Source organism: Lynx canadensis, chromosome C2 (assembly GCF_007474595.2).
Source record: "Lynx canadensis isolate LIC74 chromosome C2, mLynCan4.pri.v2, whole genome shotgun sequence".
Classification (NCBI taxonomy): domain Eukaryota; kingdom Metazoa; phylum Chordata; class Mammalia; order Carnivora; family Felidae; genus Lynx; species Lynx canadensis.
In genome coordinates this window covers 113,246,682-113,273,684 of record NC_044311.2, presented here as the reverse complement: position 1 = coordinate 113,273,684, position 27,003 = coordinate 113,246,682, and the positions used below count along the sequence as shown (strand labels likewise).

General features: G+C 34.1%; 1 protein-coding gene across 1 annotated transcript; it reads left to right on the top strand.

Moving 5' to 3' along the window:
* The first annotated feature begins 1,590 nt into the window (after positions 1 to 1,590).
* Positions 1,591 to 13,945, top strand: LOC116738314 (ephrin type-A receptor 6-like). Its single transcript, XM_032594765.1, has 3 exons — positions 1,591 to 1,656; positions 10,529 to 10,678; positions 11,631 to 13,945. Exons 1-3 carry the CDS (start codon positions 1,637 to 1,639, stop codon positions 11,743 to 11,745), a joined length of 285 nt encoding a protein of 94 aa, XP_032450656.1. The 5' UTR covers positions 1,591 to 1,636; the 3' UTR covers positions 11,746 to 13,945.
* The last annotated feature ends 13,058 nt before the right edge of the window (positions 13,946 to 27,003 follow it).

Sequence of the window (27,003 nt, the reverse complement as noted above, 5' to 3'; positions counted from 1 at the left end):
TGTCTGAAAAGATTACATTTAAAATATTTTCAGACTGAGAATATATGTCTTTATTTAGCCAAATAGGACTTAGAAATACCCAAAGTATTTCCAAAGCTCACTTTCCTAACTCAGGGGACAGCCAACAGGATATACAGATGTTCAACTTTAGGTCATAGGTTCAAGTCGGTGCAGGTTTTAGTAATAAGGCCAAAGGCTCTTCAAGGACTACTTAAAGCAGGCCTCAGTTCACTGCAGAGCACACAAGAATTCACCTCTAAATCACTAATTGGCAGCCTCAGTAAAGTGAAGCCAAGCATGAAATAGCTAGAGATTAAACTATTACTCTAGCCCATCTTCCCTAAAGCAGTCCAACAGAGGAAGTTTAAAGGGCGGCAGGGGGAGGGGAACGATTTAGGATTTTATCATGAAAGGGCAGTCATTGAAGGATTTTAAGCAAGAGAATGGCATGATCACATTTACATTTCTGCAAGATCACTCCAGAGATGATTTAGACTGAGTGCAAAACAAGGAACAAGACTGGAAACAGAGACAGATGCTTATAGAAACTCAAGATAGAAAAGATTAGGGCCTGACTCATGAAATGGGAAAAAGCTTGGGGTCAGGAGATAAGAGAATGGATTTATTATCAGGCAAGGAAAAAAAAAATGTGTCTTGGTCGCCGATTGAATATGGAGGGAGGAGAGAAAAGAATCAAGAATTTTGTCAAAGTTACTTTCTTAGACAAGCTGGCTGATATAATATTACCAGTAAGAGAAAGAGAAAGAAGGATAAGGTTCTAGAATGGAAATGAGACCATTTCAAGTAAGCTGAATTGAAGGTGCCTGTGGGGTGTGTGGGTGGAGATGTCCAATAGGCAGTTATATGTGTAGGTTGAACCTCAGGTGGAAAGATCTGAGCTGAAGATTTGAAGATCATCAACATAGAGACTATAGCTGAAGATTCATGAATATTAAGATGACCCATGGAGACTATAAAGTATGCAAATTAACACAGGGAAAGAGCACAACACCAAGATTTAAGAAATAAGCTGAAGGAGAGTACCCAGAGGAGACTGAGAAAGAAGAACCGGACAGGTAATAATGAAAGCAGGGAAAGAGCAGTGTCATAGGAGCTAAAAAAAAAAAAAAGAAAGAAAGAAAAAGAAACAAACAAACAAAAACAATGGGGAGAGTTTTCAAGGAGTGTAATGCCCCAAGTCTTCACAAAGCTTCAGTAAGATAAAAAGTGACGTGGGCCCATTGAATTTAGCAACAGAGTGGTCAGGTATTTATGCGCAGCCTTAGCGAGAGCATTTGAATAAAGTTGTGTGAGACAGACTGCAATGGAGCAGAAGTAAATATGAGGTCAGAGAGAAGAGCAATACAAAGCACTAAGAAGCCTGTCTCTGAAGAGAAAGAGAAGTAGTTAGAGAAAATATTTCTTGGTTTTTGTTTTTATATGTCTTATTGAAGAGATGGGTATGCATTGACATGGAAGAGAGCTAACAGAAAGAGATCATTCAGTGAGTGTGCATTAATGGAAAAGAACTTTGGTTATCTATAAACTGAACTCATTTAATCTGAGCCTTTCATTGTGGTATAGGGTTAATGGACCCCACAGCCAGTGCCCATCAACAGAGCTCTCTAACTGTTCTATGGCTGTAGAAGCAGGCAGGTAAGAACCTTCTTTTTGAAGAAAAGTAGATAAAACCATTTCTTCCCTGCTTTTTCAAGATTATGAATGTTTATTGTACTTGGAAAATAATGATGAAGACTCTAAGATGAGAAAAATGCCAAAAAGTCAAAATGATCCTGAGGTAACGTCAACATGAGGGCTTGTGTCTTAAGGCCAGAAATTTATGGTTTGATGTTATATGCGGTGTCCTGTGGACAGGCCAGCAAATGGCAAGTCTGTGATGGCACCACCACACATGGGCAAGAGTTGCATACTTCATATAAAGTTGGCAGTTTCATTTGATGACTGATTTGCTGTCCTTGTTTCTGATAAAGATATATGGGCTAGTGTTTTCTGCTGTTAATGTACTTTTGTTTGAGGGGCACCTGGGTGGCTCAGTTGGTTAACTGTCCGACTTCGACTCAGGTCATGATCTCACAGTTCATGGGTTTGAGCCCTACCTCGGGTTCTGTGCTGACAGCTGGGAGCCTGGAGCCTGCTTCAGATTCTGTGTCTCTCTCTCTCTCTCTCTCTCTCTCTCTCTCTCTGCCCCTCCCCTGCTTGTGCACTCTCTCTCTCTCTCTCTCTCCCTCTCAAAAATAAATAAGCCTTTTAAAAAATTAAAAAATATATTTTTTTGTTTGAGAAACAAAAGGAACCAGAGTTCTAAGGGTACTAGGCCTAACCATTATCACCATTCTTATTTTCACAGCAGCCTGAGAGGGTTACCCTTATCTACCCCTTCACCTCCAATGCCACCTACCCACCCTGTCCCTGATCCCAGAGAACTGGGACTGTTTAAGGGCAAGAGATGTGGTATGAAGGATAGCATGTTAGCTGAAGAATGTGTGGTTTGTTTTATGAACTGCCCCATCTACCCCCCCAAGTCCCAAAACCCAGTCATCTGTCTCCAAGTGATGTTGGTTTAAAGAAACATGACAGAGAATAGAATTTCAGTCTTTCCTCCCATTTATCTTTCAAACAGGTAAAGGAGTTTAAGTGTATAATCCACGGCAACTCTGATTAAACCCTCCTGTACTCTTATTAAACATCAAGTATTCCCAGACTCCCAGGTTTCTCCCACACTTCTACACTGACATAACTCTCTCATCCACTAGGGTCCCTATGGTTTTTATTCTACTCTAATTGCTTTTTTCTCAAGAATTCACCTGAGAAGCTTTTATCCTTTCTTTTGACAGAATAGTAAGAGGAGAAGAAATTAAAGGCAACAAAAGGGATGAGGAAAGCTGTGAAACCCACAGCTCAATAATTTTATACTAGCATATCAGAAATTTTATAAATCTTGTATTGGCAGTTTTTCCTTTCAACAGACAGAACACCCAATAGAAAAAATGTTGGTCGAGAAAGCTTTCATTGGAGCAGCTCTTCTAAATAATGCTGATATTCTCATGCCTGGCACGCTCCCATGGGGATATGCAGAGCTCTATAATTCTGAGCATTCTTACTTTCTGTCCTACTCAAGTATGTGGATATATAAGTGAACATAGCAATATTACAAGTATAACTTTAAATCCAATTGATTTTAAAAAAATAATTTGTAAAAAGTACCTTATAATGTAGGTATTCATCCTTTTATAAATGTGAATTTCACACTACCTTTACTTTTATTCATTCTACAATGTTGCCTTATAACCTCCTTTTGAAGAAGTATTTGTAGCTGTCACATGGTGCACAGCCCCTGGGAGAAGAGGCTCACTTCGAGGCCAAGGCTATATGGAGAATGGCATCAGGAGCAGTTCCTGGACATGACCTTTGAAACACCTCTTGCTTCCTTTCCCCTGACCCTCATAATAAATGCTATAGCTACTCTCAACCCCAGGTCAAGCATACTCCCATGAGGCCAGGGTTACATGTGAGGTCCAGTGGTTTAATAGTATAAAGTGAACTGATGACTATATGGGTGCCCCTTCAACCAGCCCAACCTTCCCCCACCACACCCACATTATTCTACACATTCATTCTCCAACCTCTTCAGCTCTCACCGCAGATTCCTCCATTCACTCAGCATACTGAGTGCACTAGGCTGAAGTCAGCTGGCCAGTGCCTTTTTGGACAGTGCTACCATATGATGGGAGAATAACACTTTCCTCCAGTCCCTGCTCTAGATCCCCAGCGCTAACAAAGAATTTTACACATTATGAGCTCTTTTGACAACATCACGTGAAAAGGTGGCATTCAGGGATGGGCAGCTGTTGACCCAATGGTCCAGTCCATGATAGTCACCTGCCTCAGAAATCATGTTCTGCCAAGTTCAAGGCACTTAGAAATATTATCACTGCCCACTGGGCCATAGTTAGGGATCTTAGAATATTTTAGCTGTTAGAAACTAGAACCACCACTTTCCTTCCTATTGAACTTTCAAGCACTTGGCTACCTACTTGGCTTCATGATATGTGAGTCATGAAGGTAGGAAAAAGTTCAAACCAGTATCAAAATTGAGAACCTCTGCTTAGAGAACCACAAGTAAACATTACAAGGTTAAATGGTACTACCTCTTCTGTACCATTTATAAAGCACTTGGAATGTTGTATTCTGAGGGCAATAACTTTCAACAATTTGATATAAAATTTTCCATTCATTTTGAAAAGATCTTCCTCAATGCTGTCTAGGCTTTAGCACTTGCTAAAATCAGTTATCTCTATATACCAAGTCATGGATAAACTTATTTTGTTTAATTTTTTTATAACTAGAACTTTTAGTGGTATTTTCCATGACATAAATGACTGGCTCGCCAAAACCAGTGTTGTAATTGATTGATTAGCAATCTTTGGGGGAAGGAAGACAAAATATTAAATGTTAATCAGGAAGTGTGAACCTTCTACCTGTTAGAAAACCTAAATTTAATTCACATGAACTGTTGGAACAAGCTACTGATAATACTGATATTAATACCAATACTAACACTGATAAAAATCCCAATATATATCATCAATAATAACTATTATCACCATTTGTTGAAAGCTTAGTGTGTGCCAGTTATTGTACTAGGTACTTTTATCTATTAGGTCATTTACTCCTCACTATAATTATCCCCATACCTCACATAAGGAAATGGAGACTCAAAGAGTATAGCAAGTAATTAGTGGATTGGGTATTTTAACAAGGCCGACCAAATGCAAAGCCCTTGTTCTTTCCACCACACAGTATGCAATCATGCAAAAATGTCAAGATATTTCCCAATATGGCACTGTTTCAGAAATACGAATATAGGAAAAGAGGATACATTTTTTTTTTTTACATTTCCAAATAGGTTTTCTCTGGACTAATCAGACTTCATAGATGGAGTATATTAAAAGCCCAAAAATAATTTGCAGTGAGGCACAGCCTGTTATTTTATGTTCTACTAAGCCAATACAAGGAGGTAGAGTATATGCCTTCATTCATGGTAATAAGTAGCAAGCATATAGTCCATATATCCCCTCAACATCCTCCTACAATGTTCAGCCACTTGAACTGATCTATCACTCTGGACAATGTGCTAGGTGTTTAGAATTATGGGAGATTTTTAAGCAGTATTATTCCTACTCTGTATATTACTCCTAATGTTCAAACACATCTACAATATTGAAATTTTCATTCCTTCCTACTTTCCACCAGTTATCATCCTTATGGGAATTAAATAATCATATCAATTTTTTAAAAAACTTGAAGACACTGAAAATAAAACTTTGATGAAAAATAATTCATCCTCCTAATAGAATACTGTGGAGAGTCAGATTGTTTGGAACCATGAGATATCACCCACAAGCATGAAATAGGCACAAAATATATTGCATGGTTCTATGCATTTGAGATTTTATAGCATTTTGAGTAAAATCATACTTTAAAATTTTAAAAAGAATACTAAAATTCATTTACTAATTTAACTTGTGTTCAAGATTACTATTAGAGCTCATTGTAGAAAGAGCAAGGTTTTCTTTTTCTTTCTTTTTTTTTATTTTTTTAATGTTTATTTACTTTTGAGAGTGAGAGAGAGCACAAGCAGGGGAGGGGCAGAGAGAGAAAAGGAGACACAGAATCTGAAGCAGGCTCCAGGCTCTGAACTATCAGCACAGAGCCCGACACGGGGCTCCAACCCATGAACTGTGAGATTATGACCTGAGCCAAAGTCTGACGATCAACCGACTGAGCCACCCAGGCACCCCTCTTTTTCATCTGATTACATAAATTCTTCCTTCAGAGTTTAGGTAGATATTTTTTGTATTAGAAGATTATTTTATGAATTAACTAGTGTGAAGTGTAATCCCTGAGTTATGAGATCAGAAACTCATGTGAAAGCTGTGATATTGAGTAAGTTGAATGCAGCTGCTATGGTTCTAGGTCCCTAACCCTGTGCTACCTCACTCCACCTTTAGCTGCCTCTCCCTCCACTCTGAAACCTATAAAGGCAGAAGCAAAAATTTTCACAATACAAGGAACAAGTTAAATAAACAACATGTTCCTTAATAGGTTGACCATTATATCAATAGGCATTTACTCTTCAATTTAAGGGAACTAAATGAAAAGAGATCATTCATCATTAATCAGTCATTATGTAATGGACCAAACTTTTCTATAGAGAATATTTAAGTCTAAATCATCACTTATTTAATAAATTCCTATAATACTTTCAGCATTGTGCTAAGGTTGACAGAAAATAGAAAGATATGTGAGATATGGTCCCAGCCATCAGGGAATTTTAACTTTATAAAAAAAATTCTTCTGTCTTATGGATTTTTCCCAAAGAAGTAATTCAACTAAAACAAAAAGATACATGTTGTAAGACTGCATAGTCATCTGTAATAAAATAATGTTGCTAGCCATCTAGGAGTCTAACTTCAGGGAATTAAATTATTAAGCATCAACATATAAAATATTATACACTCCTTTAATGTTTGAATACTATTAAAACATGTAAAATATTAAGAAATGAAATAAAAGCCATATAAAATAGAATGGACCCTACCTGTACAGTTCTGCTAACCATATATAAATGGAGGAGCTAGGGGAAAGAAAGTTATTATAGAGTAGTAACAAGAGAAAAGCCATTAAGCATGTAATGGCTTCATGTTAAAACAAGATCTTACCTTACAACAGTATTTCTCAAAGTATAACCTTTATTGAATCATTTTTAATCAATATATTACTATTATATTTGAGTCATAAATATAAAACATGGAAAACTTTTGAGGATAAAAATCTTCTTGCTTTTTACTGGCAGTTTTAATACCTACCGATTAGCTATATGATAACTTTCTAAATTAAAAGACTAGTACTATTGTGAACTCAAAGGGCTCATTAGAGTAAAAACTTATTGGCTCTCTCAGGGCTACTTAATTTTACATATTTAGATGTATTACAAGTATGTGTGTGTGTGTGTCTGTATATATATATATATATATATATATATATATATATATATATATATAATAGAACCTTAAACTGTGTCATTACCTATTCTACCTATATTCCAGCCCTCTCTCTAATCTAAATTGACCATCATTTATACACTTAGAATTTACTAACTTTACCCCTTCCTCATTTTTCTGAGGAAAGTTGTAGACCCTTGACCTTCTGTTCTAGAATATGTAGTTTTTTCAATGTGAGCTGCAGATTTTGCTGTAAAGACATTTCTCAGGTGGGCAGCTCCCACTAATCACCAAATAGCAGAAATTTCTATGTGCTCAGCAAATAGCAGACTGAATTTATCATTGTACATGGTTGATAAGAAAGGGTATTTATTGTTTATTAGGTAATATTCCAGAGAATTCATGTGAGGGTGATGGTACCCAGCCCTCAAAGGCAGAAAATAGCAGCATTTTTCAACTTCTTTATAAGATAAGGTGAAAGAAAAGTTATTGCACAGTGGATATGAACAATGAGGGGACCCTGACCTTACTAAATCAACTGCCAATGCAGTCGTAGAAAGGCCAAAGAGTAACTAGGTTACTAAAGATGTGTGGAGAGAAAGGGAATTATGGTAGTGAGACATTCTGGGAGCAAATAGTAAATGCTTTTCAACAGAGAAATAGACCATTTAAGTCATTTAGGACACAGAACGTCCTTCCACGACCTTTCTATACTAAGGATATAAAATTAGCAAATTACATTTCCACTCACCAATTACATGAAATTGTGAAGTTTCAAAAGTTATTCCAGAGTTATCTCAGGGGATTGAAGTGCAAGTCATCAAACTTTGTGCATCAAGAATGGGATAGGAGCATGAAGGGAAAGTCACTGAAGTACGTTCTTTTAATTTTGTTCAGTCTCAACAAACCTTTGACAAGTAATTAAAAGGTATGGGAGCCACACTGTTTTAGAATAGGGCATTCAGTTTTCTAGTGTATGTGGCTTTATTTATGTTAACAAGCAATAAGGGTACCCTAGTCATTTTGATATTTAAACTTAGTGAACTTCCTACAGCAGTATTTCTTAAACTATGCTTTACAGAAACTGGTGAAACAATTTAGGAAAATAATGCAGAGGCTATTCTTAATCCTCTTATATGTTCACATTGCACATTAAAATAGTGAAGACTTGGAGAAATGCTATAATTAAAAATTCTGTTTAACTTTGTTTGCAATGGATATCTTTATTATTTTGTATTTTATATGGATTTTTGCTTATTTTATAATACTTATTAATACCTTTAGGAAACAAAAAATATAGCAATAATTAAAGTATTTATTAGTAGATGCTATGATAGGTTTTCAACCTTTGGACATAACTATTCTTCATTAGGGTCAAATCATGAATCGTTCTGATACTAATTTGAATGAATCATCCCGCAATCAAAATAGCATTGCAATTTATTGTATAAAAGAAGAACATGTAGCTTTTAACAGCCTCCCAAGTTGTAAATACAGCAACAGAATTGAGTACTGGTAAAAAGGGTATAGTCACTGTTAAGAATAACCAGACTTAATATGGACCACTTGGTAGTCACAAGATACATGCATATAGCTTATGCAAATTCCAATTGTATATTAAAAGCAAACGCCCTCTTTTTCCTCATTATTTCTCTTCACCTTCATCTTCACCTTCAACTAGACCCCAGTTTAGAAAAAGGGAAGTCAGTGTAGCAATCAAAGGAAAACCAAAGAAGTGAACCCTAGGCCTTTAGTGGGGACTGTGTCCTGAAAAATTCCAAGGGCCACTTTCAGACTTTTCATGAGTTGTTCCGTATGCAATTTGTATGGCCATGCAGAATGTCTCTGACTTTTGTGTACCTAAAGACCCAAGGCCTGGTGATTTAAGGGTAACTTAAAGGATTTTATGGGTAGTTTTGATTATTAGAGATTTTTATTTTTTACCTTATGCACTAATCTTAACTCCCATTCTCATATATTTTTAACAGAATGATACCAGGGTCATATGGCATGCATACTCCATTCTACAGTGGAGGAATTCTTATTTCATGTGGTTTCATCATATGTGTTCATACACTATCAGTTTCTAGTTAAAGCTGAAATAGTTCAAATATGAATGGCAAAAACTATTATGATGAAGTATTCCAAATATGAATGTTAAAAACTATGGATCTAGTTAAGTCTCTATGGATTCCATCATTCTTCAATTTTATAAAAAATTAAAAGTGAAGTAAATGAAAGTTGGATTATCCTTCAGTATTCTAATAAAAATAATTCAATGGCTTGCCTCTAATGGGAATATTTTTCATTACTTAGAAAATACTGATTTGACTCAAATACCAAACATAAAAAAAAGGTTATTGCTTTACTATTTAATATAAACTCTAGACCTAATAATTTTTAAATGATATATTTATTACCCTAGAGGGCTAAAAACTCACTTATTACTATAAAAGCAATTTTACTGCCAGGTATTTTGTAAAACTATATAAAATATTTTTACAGTGTTCATGTATTTCTATAAGGAGAATAATATACTCTATTGCCAGAATCAGTTAAATACACAATTCTTAGTTAATTTTACTATAATTTGTAAGGTTACTTCCATGTTTATTCTATTTTTACCTTACATAAAACTATTATGTGTATTTACATACACATATATGTACATATATACACATACACAAATATGTATGTATGTATTTATGAATACACACACACCTGCTAGCCTTTCCAAAATAATACCTCTGTATTATTTTTATATTAAAGCTACAAAAATATCCCCAATTGGAATGCTCTTTGCATTAGATATTAGGAACAAAAATACAGATGTCTATATGACTTACTGTAAGATCCATCAATGCTGGATTCCTTTTGCTTGTGAACCCAACCTTGCTTTGATTTTGCTTTGTTTTATACCACAGTAATATCTGTGTTTTGGTCTATCTTACCCTATGCATGGATGCATATGTAAATTTTATTCATGCAAGTGAGCTCTGTAACGGGGGAAATTACTTTTTAATAAATAATAAATATTTGTTGAATGTTTGAGAACAAATAAGTGGAGGACTGATCAGTGAATTCACTGTAAAAAGGAGAAGGGACTCTCACAGCAAATGCAAAGGCAAATGGGCATGGATTCCGTGGCAGCTTAGAAAGTGTAAGAGTAAACAGCCTGTGGCTAGTTACTGTCCTTTGGGGATGGATACTGGGCTATTCCTTATGTTTGAAAACACAAATGTATGCAAGAGAAAAAAGTAAATAGCAGTTAGCAAGATGCAGGTCTTCTCACATCAAGTATAAAACCCAATAGTGGCAAAAAGCAGAAAAAGAAAAAGTGACCAGATAAAAGTGGCTGATTTAAATATGATAGAAAATTAGAGATTTTTTTAATGGAGTATGAGAATATTAGTCATAATAATATTGTAAAAGGAAAAAAAAGTTGTTTTTATTTATTTTTTTCTTTATCTGACTGTTAAATGGATTTTTTTTTTTTTTTTTAGAATGCCAGAGTCTCCTGGTGAAGTTCCCGAATATCCTTTGTTTGTCACAGTTGGTGACTGGCTGGATTCTATAAAGATGGGACAATATAAGAATAACTTCATGGCAGCAGGGTTTACGACTTTTGACCTAATTTCAAGAATGAGCATTGAGTAAGTGGTCCTAGGTTTATTATTATATTCAGACACTGCACTCGGGAGATTACAAATTCAAATGCAGTATCAGGAACACCATGATTCAACTATTTCCTAAGGGTAGTATGGCATTTCCACATCTTTCCTCACCATTTCTGATTATAATTCCAGTGGAAAATGGATACTACACTGTTAACTATTTTCTGTTGGAAGAATGTGTTTAATTCAAATAGGTATTTTCAAAAATTGTAAATGCTTTCTGAAATACATATGACTCTCATTCACATCCTAGACTTTACATCAACATAGTTAACCTAGGCAAATTACTTATGACTCACACATACCGCCTATATTATAAATGTTGGACATTTTTCCATTGTCTCAAAAATGATTCTTTGCCTGGATGCAGTAAAAATGTTCAGCATGTGCTTAACAGATAGCCGGTTGGTTGAACTATATGAAATTGCCATTATTTTGAAGTAATAATAGCAATTTCATATAGTTCAACAGAATACAATGGCATTTTATTCATATTATTGGATGACCATAGGGCTCCAATACAGTCCACATTATACATTCTACCCTATATATTATTTTCTAATGCTGTTGAAAAGTTGTGTCATTATCTAAATTGTATACGTTTTAGTTCTATGAAATGTCTGAACCTTACATTGGTACCTGAATTTGAAACATTTCTTTGTACCCTTAAATTTGAGGTTGACTTGATAGATTATCTGGTGCCAGGAAGAAGAAAAATGTAACAAACTCCTGATGTTCATTTATATCTTTGTTTAAACTCTCATTTTACCAGTTACACAATTTTTGTTAAATTCATAAGGCAAATCTGACATGGTGCATATCTTCTGTCTCTAAATCTTCATTTCCTAACTTGTCTTTACCAGATCTATGAACCAGATGTTCATATTCTCTCTCCTCTTCCCTCCCCTCTCTCTATCTTTGTCTCTTATAGTGATATTAGAAGAATTGGAGTCATACTCATTGGACACCAGAGACGAATAGTCAGCAGTATCCAAACTTTACGTTTACACATGATGCACATACAAGAGAAAGGATTTCATGTATGAAAGTACTACAAGCACTTGTGTTTTGTGCCTCAGCATTTCTAAAGTGAAAGATATCCTCTCTACTACCCTCTCTTCCGATTCTCCAAACATCACTTCACAAACTGCAGTCTCCTGTTCAGACAATGGGCACACACCTTTTGTTTATGCTTCCAACCCGGATTTTAAAATCACGCCTCATAGCTCCTCTCTGAGTTACCTGCAAATGAAACCCTGGCCCACTGCAGATTACCACTACACAATGGTAAATAACTCAGCATGGATGTGCAACTTTGTACAACAGTATTTGGGAAGTGTTCACAAACTTAACCTAAAGGAGTTTTCCCCGGTGTGGCTTCCTTAATGATGGATGTATTTAGAGTTTGATGATATATGAAAAAGAAATAGTTGACCTTTCTTTCATGTTTTGTGATCAGGTAGCTTCCAAACTGACATAAATATGTTTTAGATAATTATATTCAACTCTGTGGATCATATTGTTACTTTATTTTATAATAGTTTAACTGTTAATGCCTGATGTTGTTAGACTTATTTGCAGCAATGACCAATGATTTCATTTGGTGAATTCTTGCCATATGTGACTGCGCTAAGAAGGGGGTCATCAGGGAGGAAGAGGGAGAAACACTCTGTGCTTTTCAATCTTCTAAGGCTGAGTTTGTCTATTCTTTTAAATTGACCTTGTAGTGTCCTACATATTTCGTAATAAGTGGTAGTTTAGAGGCTTTTCCCCTTTAATTTTTACTAACTACATTACTCTCCTACATTATGAAGCTCACCCCAGAAAGATCAAGAGTGAGTCCAGTGTTCTAAAGGCTTTCATAGAGGAAGCATGAAATAAAACCATGTCTGTTCCCTTGGTTCACCCTCATAAGTTTGCAAAAGCAATTTTCAAAGCATTGATAAAATTAATTATTTTCAGGGGAATTGCTTTGAAAAACAGATCTAAGATTATAGCCTTAGATATAATGTAAAGAAGATTAATTTAAACAGAATTTTATGATAGCTGTATGAGGGCCCCAAGAATAAATACATTTGGCTGACAGTCTGATATTGGTGCATTTTGCAAGTTTAAGAACTTTTATATTTTGTTCATGAAAAATAAGTTAGTTACATGAACATGCTGAGCTGTTTTCCGAACCTCTCAAGAGACAAGTATGTCACTGCATGTTCCAAAGGTATGAACAGACCTAAAACATGAGTGTATATAAATTGTGTGTCAACCTGAGTCCATAACATAGTAACATAAAAATGTGAACACAGCTATAGAGTATTGTCATAATCTTCTCAGAGGCTGCAAAAAAAGGCAAATACATTTTTCAGTGAATTAAGCTGAGTCAATTTATCAAAATAGTACTGCTTGGTGAATAAATTCAATTGTAAAATCAGCTGTTGCCTGAGAAACTAAAAAAAAAAAAAAAAGGCTACTGTGCTAGGTGTGGAAGAGTAGGGAGAATGTGTTAAGACAGAGGAAAAGGGGCAGGTTATCTAAAGATGCTGATTTAATAAGTCGGTTTTTCTTTGATTTAAGAGATAAAGGTGCCCAAACCACATTCTCCAATTCCTACCTAAATTACATTTTTTGCTAATAGTAGCTGTCTTGCTATTAAAGGAGACTCACTCTTTCTTTTATTCTTCTTTTAAGATTTGTTGACTGTCCCATTAGACTAGACCCTTCCACATACATTTCTTTTGCTGATTTATATCCCAATTTTTGCCTACTGCAGCTTAATTTTTTCTCATTTCAAATAAAAATTGTATAGAACTAGAAGGAAGAGTCTTTAAAGTATTCCTTAAAGTATATTTAAAAAAAGAAAAAAGTGAGAAATTCATCACTTTTTAAGTAAGTGTGTCAGAAATAGCAACATTTTCTACCCATCACTTGCATGGTCATGCATCACTCATACACTATCTGCAGTTTGCTTGATACATTTACACAAATCTGGATACATTTAGAGGAAATATAAAATTTCCATATTTACTGTCTTCAAATATATATTAAATAAGAACAGATGTAAAACAGATTAAATTTATTAATCATATATATTTATTTTTATAATACAACAAAAAAGGTATTTAGAAACATAAGGAATAGAATAATTATGGTCTTCCATAGGACTCTGTCAGCAACATCTGTATACTTTGATGAAATAAATTCTATAAAGTATTTAAACTTCTTTGAGATGGGCATTCAGTACTTGAAAGATTAAAGTTCACTGTTAAGAATTTTTTTCTTAATACAGAGATCTTTTTTCTATATCTGATTTATATTTCTTTTTTTCTTCCCTAACATCTTCCTCTAGTATTATAAAACTACCTTTTCACTTTGTGTCTTACCTCAAAAGCTCTTTAAAATTTCTTTAAAATTACATTTATATTCTTCAGAACTGTAAGCATAATAATCTTATGTGTAATTTTGAACCTCATCATGGTCAGAAATGTTGCGTGCACACATGATTGAAATAGGTGTGCATGATTAAACAGAAACATTAAAAAAATAAGGATATCTATTTCTTCATTGACTACCAATCACAGACCCCATGATCCCAAGGATATTATAATATCCAGGAATATTAACAGTTAAATTGCGAAATTCATTTGGAAACTTTACAGGAAATATTTTGAGATTTACTAGTGTACCTGTCTAGTAATTAAAACCGTTTAATATGCATAAGTATAGAATTTAATTACATAAAGAAAATTAGTAACTTACATAAATCACAGCTTTCAGTAATGATTTTTGATAACTTCAATATGCATATACCTTCATGTACTTGCTTTATTTTAAATTTCCTATTTCACACTACTGAGAAGCTTTTGAGATTTTGAAAATCAGAGAGTTGAAAAAAACATTTTCATTTTATTTTCTGGGTGGTCAGTTTCCAATATATAACCAACTCAGTACCTCAGAGTATAAGGCATATTTGGGGGGGGGGGAATGTAAAAACAATACACAATCAAGAAGAGATGTTAGGTTTGTAAATCATTTAAAAAGCAATCAAATTACAAAGCTCTTGGCTTAACAAGAATCAAGAATTATAGCACTTTTGCACTAAGTTATCTTAGTTGTTGATAAGTAAGTTATGCATGCCATAATAAAAAAAATTGTTATTTCACTCTGCATTACTCTTTAAAATCTATCCAGCTATCACCTGAATAAAACAGCCTTCTGGCTACAGTTCTAAGGCCTATCTCAGCCTATGAAGGGAAAACAAATCCAAATCCAATCCCTGAAAAGCAGTCTTTACAGAAGGTCTTCTGAAGAGATGGTGAAGAATGAATCTCAACCACATTTCCCTAAAAATCCATTTTTTAATATATTTCCCTACCAAATTTCTACTTTATAAATCGGTTAAATCTCTTATCCCAAAATCTTCACCAATATTAGGTCTCTTTTTTCTATTCCTTCATTAAATTTTCTAAAACCACCTTGCTCAGCCCCTTCTGTTCTCTCTTTACTCCTCCACCCCATCTCTTTTCCTTTCTCAGCTTCTACCACTCCACCCCTGGTCCCTATCAACAAAAGAAGCACAGCAAACCTAAAAAGGTCTTACCACTGTCCTCAGAAGAGGCTGAAGGTAAAGGGAAGAAGGGAATGTTACAGAAGTATTTGGGGTCTCACTACATAAATGGGAGCATTTGCACTCACAGAGAGGGAATGAACTCTGGCTTTTTATTACCTGGAAATTAAATGCTTTGGAAAGTAATCCCAAAATGGATGATGATGATTCTTTTCTACAGCTTTAGATAAGGAAATTTATTATTAATTTAAAAATTTGTATTCTAGGAATCAAAACCTGTTATGAATTCACAGTTGGTGTATGTGTGCTTATATAACAAAGAGATTAAAAGTAGATATATCACTTCTTTTAATATTATCACCTTGACTTCTCCAAGGCTCATATTATTTCATGTCCAATCCAAAAATATTTTGATGCTTTTTATATGAAGACTCCAAAAGGTAAAGGAGTATGCTGAGTCAAATTGATGTTATTCTCCCACTGGATACCGGGCACTGAAGTCACCTAACTTTCGGTTCTTGTGATCAATATTTTCAACAACTTTCAATCTGTATAATGTTCAGTAAAGGCAGTGTCAACTATTTAGTTCATTCTAACAAATATCTATGAGGTGTCTCCTACACACGTAAGATTTTATGACAAAGATGAGTTTGGCTAAACTGTTTTTACCTTCAAAGTAACTCTTAAGCTTAAAACTAAGAGGTTAGAGCCTATTTGCTATGTTTACTGTGATTGCCAAGTCATTAAGAGTCAGCTCTTTCCATAGGACAAAAATACATTAAATAAGTTAATAAAACCTTGTCCAGTATTAATTGGATTTTCAGTCCCTATAGAGAGAAATATTTTGGACTTCAAATTCTCATAGAACACTCCACACTTCCTCTAGCAAAGAGGATCATGGTTGCAGTCTCTCCTTAAGAGTCACAGATTTTTATTGTCCAATGGCAAACTTTTCAATTTATGTGTAGATTCACTACCTCAAGGGTGTCTCCAGTTAGAAAACATTAACCATTTTTCAAAACAACTCTGGAGTAATCGCTTGCCCAAGCGAATTCACTAGTTTTAATAAATGTAATAAGTTTGAACCTACAATAGTTGCATAAAATCCTTTCAAACATGATACATTTAACAAGAGAAAGAGATGATTACTCATGCCTAGATCTAACATATTACTAGATGAAATAAAGGAGAGGAGAAATCTTAAGTTGTGGAGGCATAAATACCCCCTCTTAACCTTACTGTTTCAATCTAAAACAAAATATTGGGCAGGTATTTCAAAGATGTCCAGGATAAAAATAAATTGTTTATGTTATAAGGGGATGGGACATTTCTGGGGGGAAAAGGGCAACGGATTCAGAAGATACAGGTCATCAAAATGTAACTTTAATCCTCTTTTTTTTTTTTTTACTAATAGATTTGAATTTCAAATTAATGATGGATTTATATAAAACGTGTAAAAAAGGATGTTTACATATTAATTGAAAGACGTGGCTTCTTTGGTTTTAAGTCAAAGCAAAAATTGGTTGCTTGGCATTTGCTTTTTTTTAGGATTTTAGAATAGATTTGAAAGTCTACCTTTAGCTTTTCAGTGTTGATGCAAAATTACTGAACTTGATTTTTTTTAAGTTTATCTATTTATTTTGAGAGAGAGAGAGAGAGAGAATGAGTGTGGGGGGGGGGGGAGAAGATGGAGAGTGAGAGAGAATCCCAAGCAGACATCACACTGTCAGCGTGGAGCCCGATACGGGGTTTGAACCCACACACCGTGAGATCCTGACTTGGGCCAAAGTCAGACACCTAATGGACTGAGCTAATTTTTGAGCCACTCCAAAATTACTGAGCTTTAAAAATGAAACAAAAAAGAAGAAAGCTTTTTAATTACTAAGAGTAGCAAAGAACTACTAAAAGAATAAACTGTATCTTTTAAAAGAAATCTGGCAAATACATTTTGGTGTATGTCTTAATGATACCAAGTCACCTCCCTTTTATTGTATTTTTGCACTTTCCGATTGAAAGCAGTTTCTTTCCAAACAAAACAAAGGAAGGTTCTCACTTGAATTTTCATGTTGGTTAACTACAGTACCAAATCTCTATATCATTAAGAGAACTTTTGATTTGTTTCATTTAAAAGGAAAAATCTTAAAGAATGCCACTACCCTTACACATACCTAATTCATCCTTAAGAATAACAAAGACATTAAAGAAAAATTACCTGACAGATGAGGATGAAAGATAGCTCTTAAATGTAATATAAAGAAGTGGTTTCTACTTTAGATTATAAAATGAAGTACAGATTAACAACACAATTTCCTGGGAGCTATAAATTAGAAAGGTATTAAACTCAGTGAAAAATCTTCTCTCAAGCAAAGCTCTTTCCTTACTTATATTTCTCCATTATTTTTAACCTCTGGATGTTTTTATTTTGTTACAATAAACTCAGTTTTGGCTCAGATAATAAGTTATCAACTCACATAATAAATCAGAACAACTGATGACTTTAAAGCGTCCTATGCTCTACAACATAATGAAAGAACAACGTACCTCTGGATTCGTATTTAGTTAGCACCAGTCTGCAGCTCATTAGCCATCACTGAAGGGGAAAACTGTCTTTATTCCAAAACGATATGTTATTATAAAGAAGAATCCAAGGTAGGGGAACCTTCATTTTTCATATATCCAAGTTTTATATTTAGGCATTATTAACTTTGAAGATAGATGTCCTTGCTTTGATAACTTAAATATGAGCTTACATGCAAGCAATATTGATGGAAACATTTCTATGAGTTTCCCCACATTTATAGATCATCATCTTCAGAATAGTCTTCATTGGCCTCTGTTCTAGAAAGATCAAATATCATTTAACTTTTCAAAATCATGATAGATGGAGTGAATAGTGTTAAATCACAAAGATGAATAAACAATGTGCTTTCAAGATTTTTACCTAATTTAAGATGTCCTCTTCTATCACCTTTATAATAAATTGCCTCCCTACATTTAGTAATTTGTAGAATAAAATGTATGCATTTAGCTAGACATTGCTTTTGTTAAATTTTCATTTAAACACATCTTTACTCAGAACCTGGAATATAATTCATCCCATTAGCTGATTTTTCATGCAAAGTAGTAACTTTTGCTCTCTTTAGAATTATTTACTCAGTAATGTCATTATTTAAGTTGTAATAAAATTTTTCATTGACTGTACATGCTTTATTTATTGCCACATATTTTTATCTTTAAAATAAATCTGCCTAAAATTGTGGTCTTTAGAAGCTCTATGACAAAATCAATGGCTACTATTTGCTAACAAACTTGTAACTGAATGAACTATTTTTCTGTCTATGTGACTGATGTGAGCATTGTTAAATCTAACTTATTTGAATATTCATTGGTATTTTATCTAGAGCTATCATTTCAATATATTTAAAACTATCTTTAAAACAATAATGAGTTTCATAGACAATATGACAATAAACAATGATTGGGGATTTTTTTAATTCCTGCACTGCTTGGAAAATAAGGTTTAATGTTTATAAATGTTTGTCATTGAAGTTTTTAATTTGCTTAAAAAATATTTTTTAATGTTTATTTTTGAGAGAGAGACAGAGTGTGAGTGGGGGAGGAGCAGAGAGAGAGCAAGACACAGAATCTGAAGCAGGCTCCAGGCTCTGAGCTGTCAGCACAGAGCCCAATGGGAGGCTCGAACTCACGAACCGTGAGATCATGACCTGAGCTGAAGTTGGACGCTTACTGACTGAGCCACCCAGGCGCCCCTTAATTTGCTTCAATGTGATGTTTCTTCCATGCCATTTATATGTGTTCAAAGAAAATTGTATTAATTTATCTATACTATGCAAAAATCTCATCATCTTTTTACAAATATAGAGTTTTGAAATAATTTTGATTTTTCTTTTAGGCCTCCAAGAGAAAAATAAATGTGAAATGGGAGGGTTTTTTTTTGGGGGGGGGGGTGGGTAGGGCATAATACCTGAGCAGTCCTCAAAAATATGAATGAGTAACATTTGATTTTTTAAAGATTACTGTATGTGCTTTATTTCTGATACATTATTAATCATGTTCTTAATCAGTTTCCATCTAAGGTCGTGTCATTGAAAATTTGAATAACTACAGGATATAAATGTCTTTGGATATTTTTCATGAACTACACTTGGGTGTAATTTTGTATACAATACACACTTTGACACCTTAATTTTGAATTTTGAATTTTAATAGTTTCTTAACATTCCTTTAAATATTGGTTATGTTATACCTTCTATAATAACCTTATTTTTAAAAAATTCATGCAGAGCATGAATGCAGAGTGTGGAAAACAGACCAAGTCCCATTAAAACTGATGAAAAGACAAGAAGGTAATACAAGAAATTTTTTGTCAAAACTATTAATTACCACATTAAAAAAAAAACTATTAGAATAGAGTGATTAAAAATTATGTCGTATTCCTCTTCTGGTAATTGTGAAACTAAAATGCATTTTGAGGATGGGAATCTCTAACTAAATGTCTATTAATATTTGTTAAAATATATAGTGATATATAAAATAAAGAAATTTTACCAAAATATCAAAAAAAAGAATTTTTTAAAAGAATTTAACAAACCAAATGACCACAGTTACTAACATTTCCATATTACTAGATCTCTTGATTTCTAAGACATATATAATAAAAGAATTTGTCAAAAAAATAAATTCAATAATCAACTGTCGAAGGATTTTATACATATCAATGAATCACTATCATTAATAAGAGTTTTTCTTCTGTTATTATTAAATGTAAAAGGTTTACATAAGATGCAGATAAAAAGAATGTAGTTGAAAGGACAGACTTTCAGAATCAATTTATGCTTTTATGCAATTATATAAATTTTACATACTTTGAAAAGTTTAAAAAATGTGGTACATACTAATTTTATGTTATATGTTATGATCTCCAAGTGTTTATATTCGTTCAAGAAGATTGCCTTCTCTTTTCAGTTAACTATTTTTAAAAAGAGCTACTTTACATCTTATATTTCTTTCAGTCTCATAATACTTATAACTTTATACTTCTCAAAGAAGTTAAAGCCAAATGCTAAAACACTGTGGCTACAAGTTGTTATTTTGGACATTACTGTTTTTTTAAAATCTAATATTGGTCAGATGTCTCATAAAGTCTGCTAAAGAAAGTAAACTCTACTTTCTCATGAATGGAAATACAAAAAGAAACTCCTACATTGGACTTTGTATATTCAAAATAGCATATATTTTTATAGTTATTTTTCACTGATTACTGTTTATTCAATGTTTAAAATTTCACCAGATGGAATACTTCAAACAAGAGTGAAATGCCTTTCCATTTTTTTAATTACCTGCTTATTTTCTTCAGAGTATCCAAAAATCCCTTTGAGGAAGCAAAACATTCCCTTTTCCCACCTTACAGCTTCACTCTACTATTAAGTGAAATAGGTATCTATAGTTCAATATAAAGAGCAACAAGAAGCATGATTTCTCCAGGCAAAGCTCTGACACTATAGGGAACAGATATAACAAATAAAAGAAAAATAAAGGAAGTTATATATGTCTGCTGGTCCAAAGTTGTATAATTCCCAAATTTTAAAATTAGTATACACACATATATACTGACTGACTTTAAACATATTTATCTATCGTTCCATTTGTTACATTAGCTAATGTTTATTAAACACTGTCATGTACCAGTGTCCTGTTCTAAGCACTGAGAATACAGAGTGACCAAGATATAAGCAAAAGCCTTGTCTCATAGAATTGATCTACTAGTAGTAAAGGCACACAATAAAATAGTGATAAGCGTTATCTTGACAATTAAAGCAATGAAGTTATATAGCATGACTGTGGCTTTTATATTAAATGGTAAAAGAAATTTTCTCTGATGATGTGACATGTAAACTGGTATCTGAAAAGCATGAAGGAACCAGTCACGAGAAGATCTGAGGCAAGAACGTTCTAGGCAGAGACCAGTTGAATGTGTGGGAGTTTGGAATGTTTGAGGGTAGAGACAACAGTGTGCCTAGTACACAGTAGAACTGAAGAGAGGCCAATAGGAGACACGAGTCAAAGAACATTTATCAGGCTACTGCAATAGTTTAAGCAGAAAAAAATGTTGGCTTTTGTTGAAGTGGAAGTAGTAGAGATGGAAAGAGGTAGATGAATTTGGGGTATGTTTGAACAAAGGGCTTCCTAATGAATTGGGTATGAGGACGGAAAAATAAACATCAAAAAGATTCTATATTTGGGGAATGAGAGACTAAGTCAGTGGTGGTGGGGGAGAACCAGGTTTGGAGGGAAAAATCAAGAGTTTGGTTTTAGCTACATAATGCCTGAGATGCCCATTAGATATTCAAACAGAGGTAACAAGTAGACAGTTACATATGAGTTCCAAGCAGCAGTCAAGGCTAGACATAAAAATTTGGAAGTCATCAGTATATAAATAGTGTTTAAAATTTTGAAATCACCTGGTGAAAGGTTTTTAGAGAAGTAGGCCACAGTTGAGGGTCTAGGGTATTCCAATGTTGAGAAGTTAGGCAGAGAATTGGAAGCCAACATAAGACACTAAGGAAGCCAAAGTAAGTTAGAGAAAAAAGAAATGCAACTAACTGGTCATCTGGATTAAATGCTTATAAGAAGCCAAGATGAGAACGAAGAAATGGCCATTGGACATGGCAACATAGTAGTTATTTGTGGTCTTGACAAGGACAGTCTCTATGAAGTAGTGTAGTCAAAGCCTGATTGTAGTGGATTAAGAAGCAATTGCAGGAAAGGTGGTGGAGTCAATATCTACTAAAACTCTTTCAAGAAGTTTTCCTTTAAAAGAAGTAAGAAATAAGGCAGTAGCTTCAGGGAAATATGGGGTCAAGAGAAGTTTGGTGTGTGTGTGTGTGTGTGTGTGTTTAGAGAAAAGATGCTAGAGTATATTTATATACTAATGAGAACAATCTGGTAGAAAAGGGGAAACTGATTATGCAAGAGAATATAATTATAGAAAAGGTCTTGAGAGGTAGAAGGGTTAGGATTCACAGTATAAGGGAGGTTAGTTTTTGATAGGAGGGGACATAGAATGGCAATGGAGGGAACGCAGAATTGCAGATAGGCTGATAGATTTGTGGTAGAAAGATAAGGATGTTACTAGGTGAATAGTTCTATTTACCAAGATGACATAAAATTCAACATATGGAGTGGGAAGGGAGTATAGGTTGGAGGAGGAGTAAGTAGTTGGAAAGGGGGAAAGTGAACTCTATATATACACACAGACATAGCCATACACATATACATAAACACATAGTGGGTATTTGTGTGTATGTTAATACATCATAGGAAAAAGACCTAGTATATAAAATATTTTAAAGCCATTCTTACTGAATATTTTTGACACATCTTATTAGAAGGACCTGAAAAAATTCTGTGAGTTTCAAGGACTCTCGTAATAGAGTTCTCTTTTCCTAATGTAGAGATTGAGGATTTCTCAATGACATAGACATTCCACATGTTTTGTTATTTTTGTCTCTTATAGAGTAAAAGGCAGAAATATTTTGTTACTATTCTAGTTCAAAGCCTATGAAAATTAAAATTAGTTTAATCTTGAAAGATGTGTATGTATACTCAAGCTGGAGATTTCCTCAAATTACCATTTTGGAGGGTTTTAAGCCCCCCATTGAATTAAAAGAGAAAAAAAAGGCAAATAGGCTCTAATCATTTAGTAAAACAATACTTTTGTTTTCATATGAAAAACATCAGTACCATCTGTCATTTAGGAGAAACACATGGGCAATAAATATGGTTCTTTTGTTCATTGTGACCTCCCTATCCTATTGGAAGGATATGATCTCTTAATTGTGCTTGGATCTTTATTTCTGGATAGGCTGTATGTAATTCAATGTGTTGAACTTATAGGTGCATATGGGTTTGATGTAAAATTAGATTGTGAATAATGGAATAAGATTGCTCTCCTTTTTTTTTTGCTGTTTTAGCATAGACAAAAATATAAAGATATATGTGTACATATAAATATGTATTTGGTTAAACACTTAATATTTAAATGGCCATGTCAAATATTAAATGGTAGATGTCAACAGTTGCAGTGTATTCAAAATAAAAGTTATAAAAATCTTTGTAGCACAAATCCTAAAAAGTTTATTAATTTAATACTAAATAGTACATTTATATAAAATACCAGATAACATTTGTCTAGGTTGAGACATTTAATTCCTCATAAAGCAATTATTTGACTCATGAAAAACTGCAGCTGAAGTCATTTCTCCTTCCTATAAGAGTGAATATGGTTTTTAAAATGTATCTCTCTGTAACCTGTCATAAAGTTAGTTATCATTAATTATGGATTTAGCAGTGTACCCATCTACTCTTACAAAAGGAGGAAAAGATCTGTGAGAATAAGGAAGTGCAGCACTATAGTTTTTTTCTCTTTGTTATTACTGTTTCTCTTTGGTATCTATATAGAACTTCAATATATGCCTTCCACTCAGGTTCCTTACACAGACTATGTTCTCTTTTCTGGTTGTATAACAAGATAATAGAGAGATAAACACAGTAAAAGGGTGTTAAAAATTGAACTGCAATCCTACCTATTATCTACTTTGCTATAGCAGTGAAGTAGGCCAGACTTACTAAAGGTGGTATTGTTGTCATCTTATAAAAATCTACTGTAATATTATGATGTTCCATGTAAATTTTCATGTGCTGGCATGCTTACAAGTTAATAGTGTTATAGAATGCTCAGCTCTCAATGAGGGATTGTTTGTGGTGAATTGCATTACATATGTCATCTATTTGCTGAAAGAATATGGTGTTTAGCAAAACTACCTGCTGAGCAACATAGTAACATTTTTGTACAAAGTACAAATTACTAATTATTGTATTTTATTTTTCTATGATTTCCTAAGAGGCATTACCAGGGTCTTACAGATGGAGTAAGCCTGTTTATTAAAATATCTATTAGCAAATAAAAGTTACAGTTCTGGTGGTTAAATTTGTGACTTTTTTGTACTGTTGTTTGATGCAGATTTAATACATTTTTAGTCTCTTAAATCTAGATGTTCTTTATATATATAATTCTGGATGCAAAATCATAGCTGTAATTTTTCAAGATAATTAATGTCATTAGGGTCAAGGGATAAATTCACATAAATCATTATAAATAGATATATATTTTTGTAGTGATTTCATATCGGCCAACTATTTTGTGAGTTTCAATAAATTAAACTGTTCATTGCAGAGGTGATACGGTACATAAAATTACCGAAAACCAAAAGATACACATAATGTCCAACTATTCAAACAGCTTTAGACTATTCATTCCCAAAACATGCAATAAACTATGATTCAGTGATTTTCTATATTCTTTTAAAAGTTGCTGGTAATAAAATACATAAAAAATACATAAAAATTACCCTTGGGTCACCTGGGTGGCACAGCCAGTTAAGGATCCAACTCTTGATTTCGGCTCAGGTCATAATCTCATGGTTTGTGAAGTTCAAGTCTTACACTATCAGTGCAGAGCCTGCTTGGGGTTTTCGGTTTCCCTCTCTCTGCCCCTCCCCTGCTCTCTTTCTCTCTCTCTCTCTCTCTCTCAAAATAAATAAACATTTTTTTAAAAGTATTCTGAATTAATCAGAATAGTATTGTAGTTGTATCTTACACTGGACTCTTATAATTCTTCTACTACAGTTCCAAAAGCCAGTGTAAAATTAAAACTGGTTATAAAATACTAGAAACTTTCTTCTCTTATACAGATATCTTAAGTAGTCTTCAGAAAATCACATACCATTTTTAAAGCTTCTTTCCCTCATAATAAAATGAAGATAGCCAAACTAACTTATTACATCAATTGGAACAATTTTTATGCTGAGCCTAAATGTACTCGAAGGCAATTTCAGTTGGCAAAGTACCACAGCGCAGATTCAACCATATGAAATATTTACGTTTTTAAACTTTGACGTATTTTTAAAACTGGCATTTTCTAGATTATTAAGTACATTGTAGGTTTTGTAACCATAATTTAATCTCTAATGATAGTAAATCAAGACATCAACTACACTTACCTAAGATAACTATTTTCTTAGCTATTTTTTTTTGTAAAAGATTTATGTTTATGCCCAAATTTACTGAAAATTTGATACGCAATCTCCCGGTTACATTTCCAGTATTCACCAACTGTTTTGTACTAAGCAAAAATTGAACCCAACCTAAGGACAGAAAATATCAACTCCAAACAGGAAAAAATAAGTCTGTCCACTAATGTTTTCTGAAACATAAGATTTCTGCTTAACTCTAAGGAAAAAAAAAAAAGTCATTCAGGCTATTCAGAAATTAGCTTCCATGTTTCATCAAAATGAATCACAACAGCGAGACAGAAAGAAAAGTAATACCTCCCTGTAAATGCATTTACAGTCAGAAGTTAACGAGCCAGAACATTTAGGAATTGGGTCAAATCCTATCTATATAGTAAAAATTTCAGGGTGAAGGAAGACAGGAACTTATTTACTGAACACCTACTATGTGCGAAACATACATAGTTTTTTAATCTATTCAATCCTCAAAACTGCCAAATGAGATAATAGTGTATTTTTGCAAGTGATGAAGCTGAAGCATAAAGAGTTAACTGGCCTAAGGCCACACAGAAAAAATACATCCGTACATTTTTTTCAAGAACATCTGTAAGTATTTTGAAATATACAACTGTTGGGTTTTTGGTTTTTGTCAGTTTTAGCCTTTCAAGTCATTTGCGCAGAACCCCACTCTTTTTCATTGTAAAATAATCACATTTGCAAATTTGGAAATGTCATAAAACAAAAGAAACCAACCAACCCACCCTGTAATCATTCACATAAACACTTGCATCAATAATTTTATGTAACTCTTCCAGTCTCTTTTTTCACCCTCCTAGGCCAAAAACCAGGCAGGGTAGTAAACATAACACTAGCTGGAGGTGGGGGGAGGGGGGCTGATGGTCCATACTCAAGGCCAAAAAGGAAACCAGAGATGAAAACTCATCTGAAGAACGTTTTAAGCCATGAAAACCATTCATCGGCCCTAGGACGGAGGTAGGTTAGGCTGACTGAAAAATCTTCAAAATTACTCCCAACTGTAGTCTGTCCTTTGGAAAGCGCGGTTATAAAAATGTGAAGAAATGCGTATATCCAGGTGTTTTCAACTGGACTATCACTGTAAAATCCCAGTGGAATTTAAGGTGGTTACTGTTAAGCATTCAGACTATTCCTTTTCTGAACCACCTACAGCCTTGATTCTGGGGGCAGTAATCTAATCAGATTATGACTAGTGGAAATTTCTTCAGGAGATCAGAGAGCTAAGAAGACAGAGTACAGGCATACTTCTGTCGAGTAATGCTTTCGCCTTTTTACACTAGTTTCTCTCCACTCCCTAACATTTTTACTTCTCCAGGACTCCAGAGCCTGAGGCCTAACACAGCCCGGAAAGCCTCGGTTTAAGGGGCATCGGGGCAACTCCGGTGCACGCCTTGCCAGAGTGCGCACAGTTGTGTCTTTCAGTCGTTGCCATCACGCTGCCGCGCGTGCCGGGTAAACACAGGTAGGTTTCTCAGCGCTCTGGCAGCCACAAGAAGGGCCCGCCCCAAATGGGTGAAATTGCTGATACTCTCCCGAGAGCCTGGGAGAAATCCGGACGGAAAGAAACGCCCACAGCAAACGCCAGGCCAGGCGCTTCCCAGCAGGCTGTGCGCGCT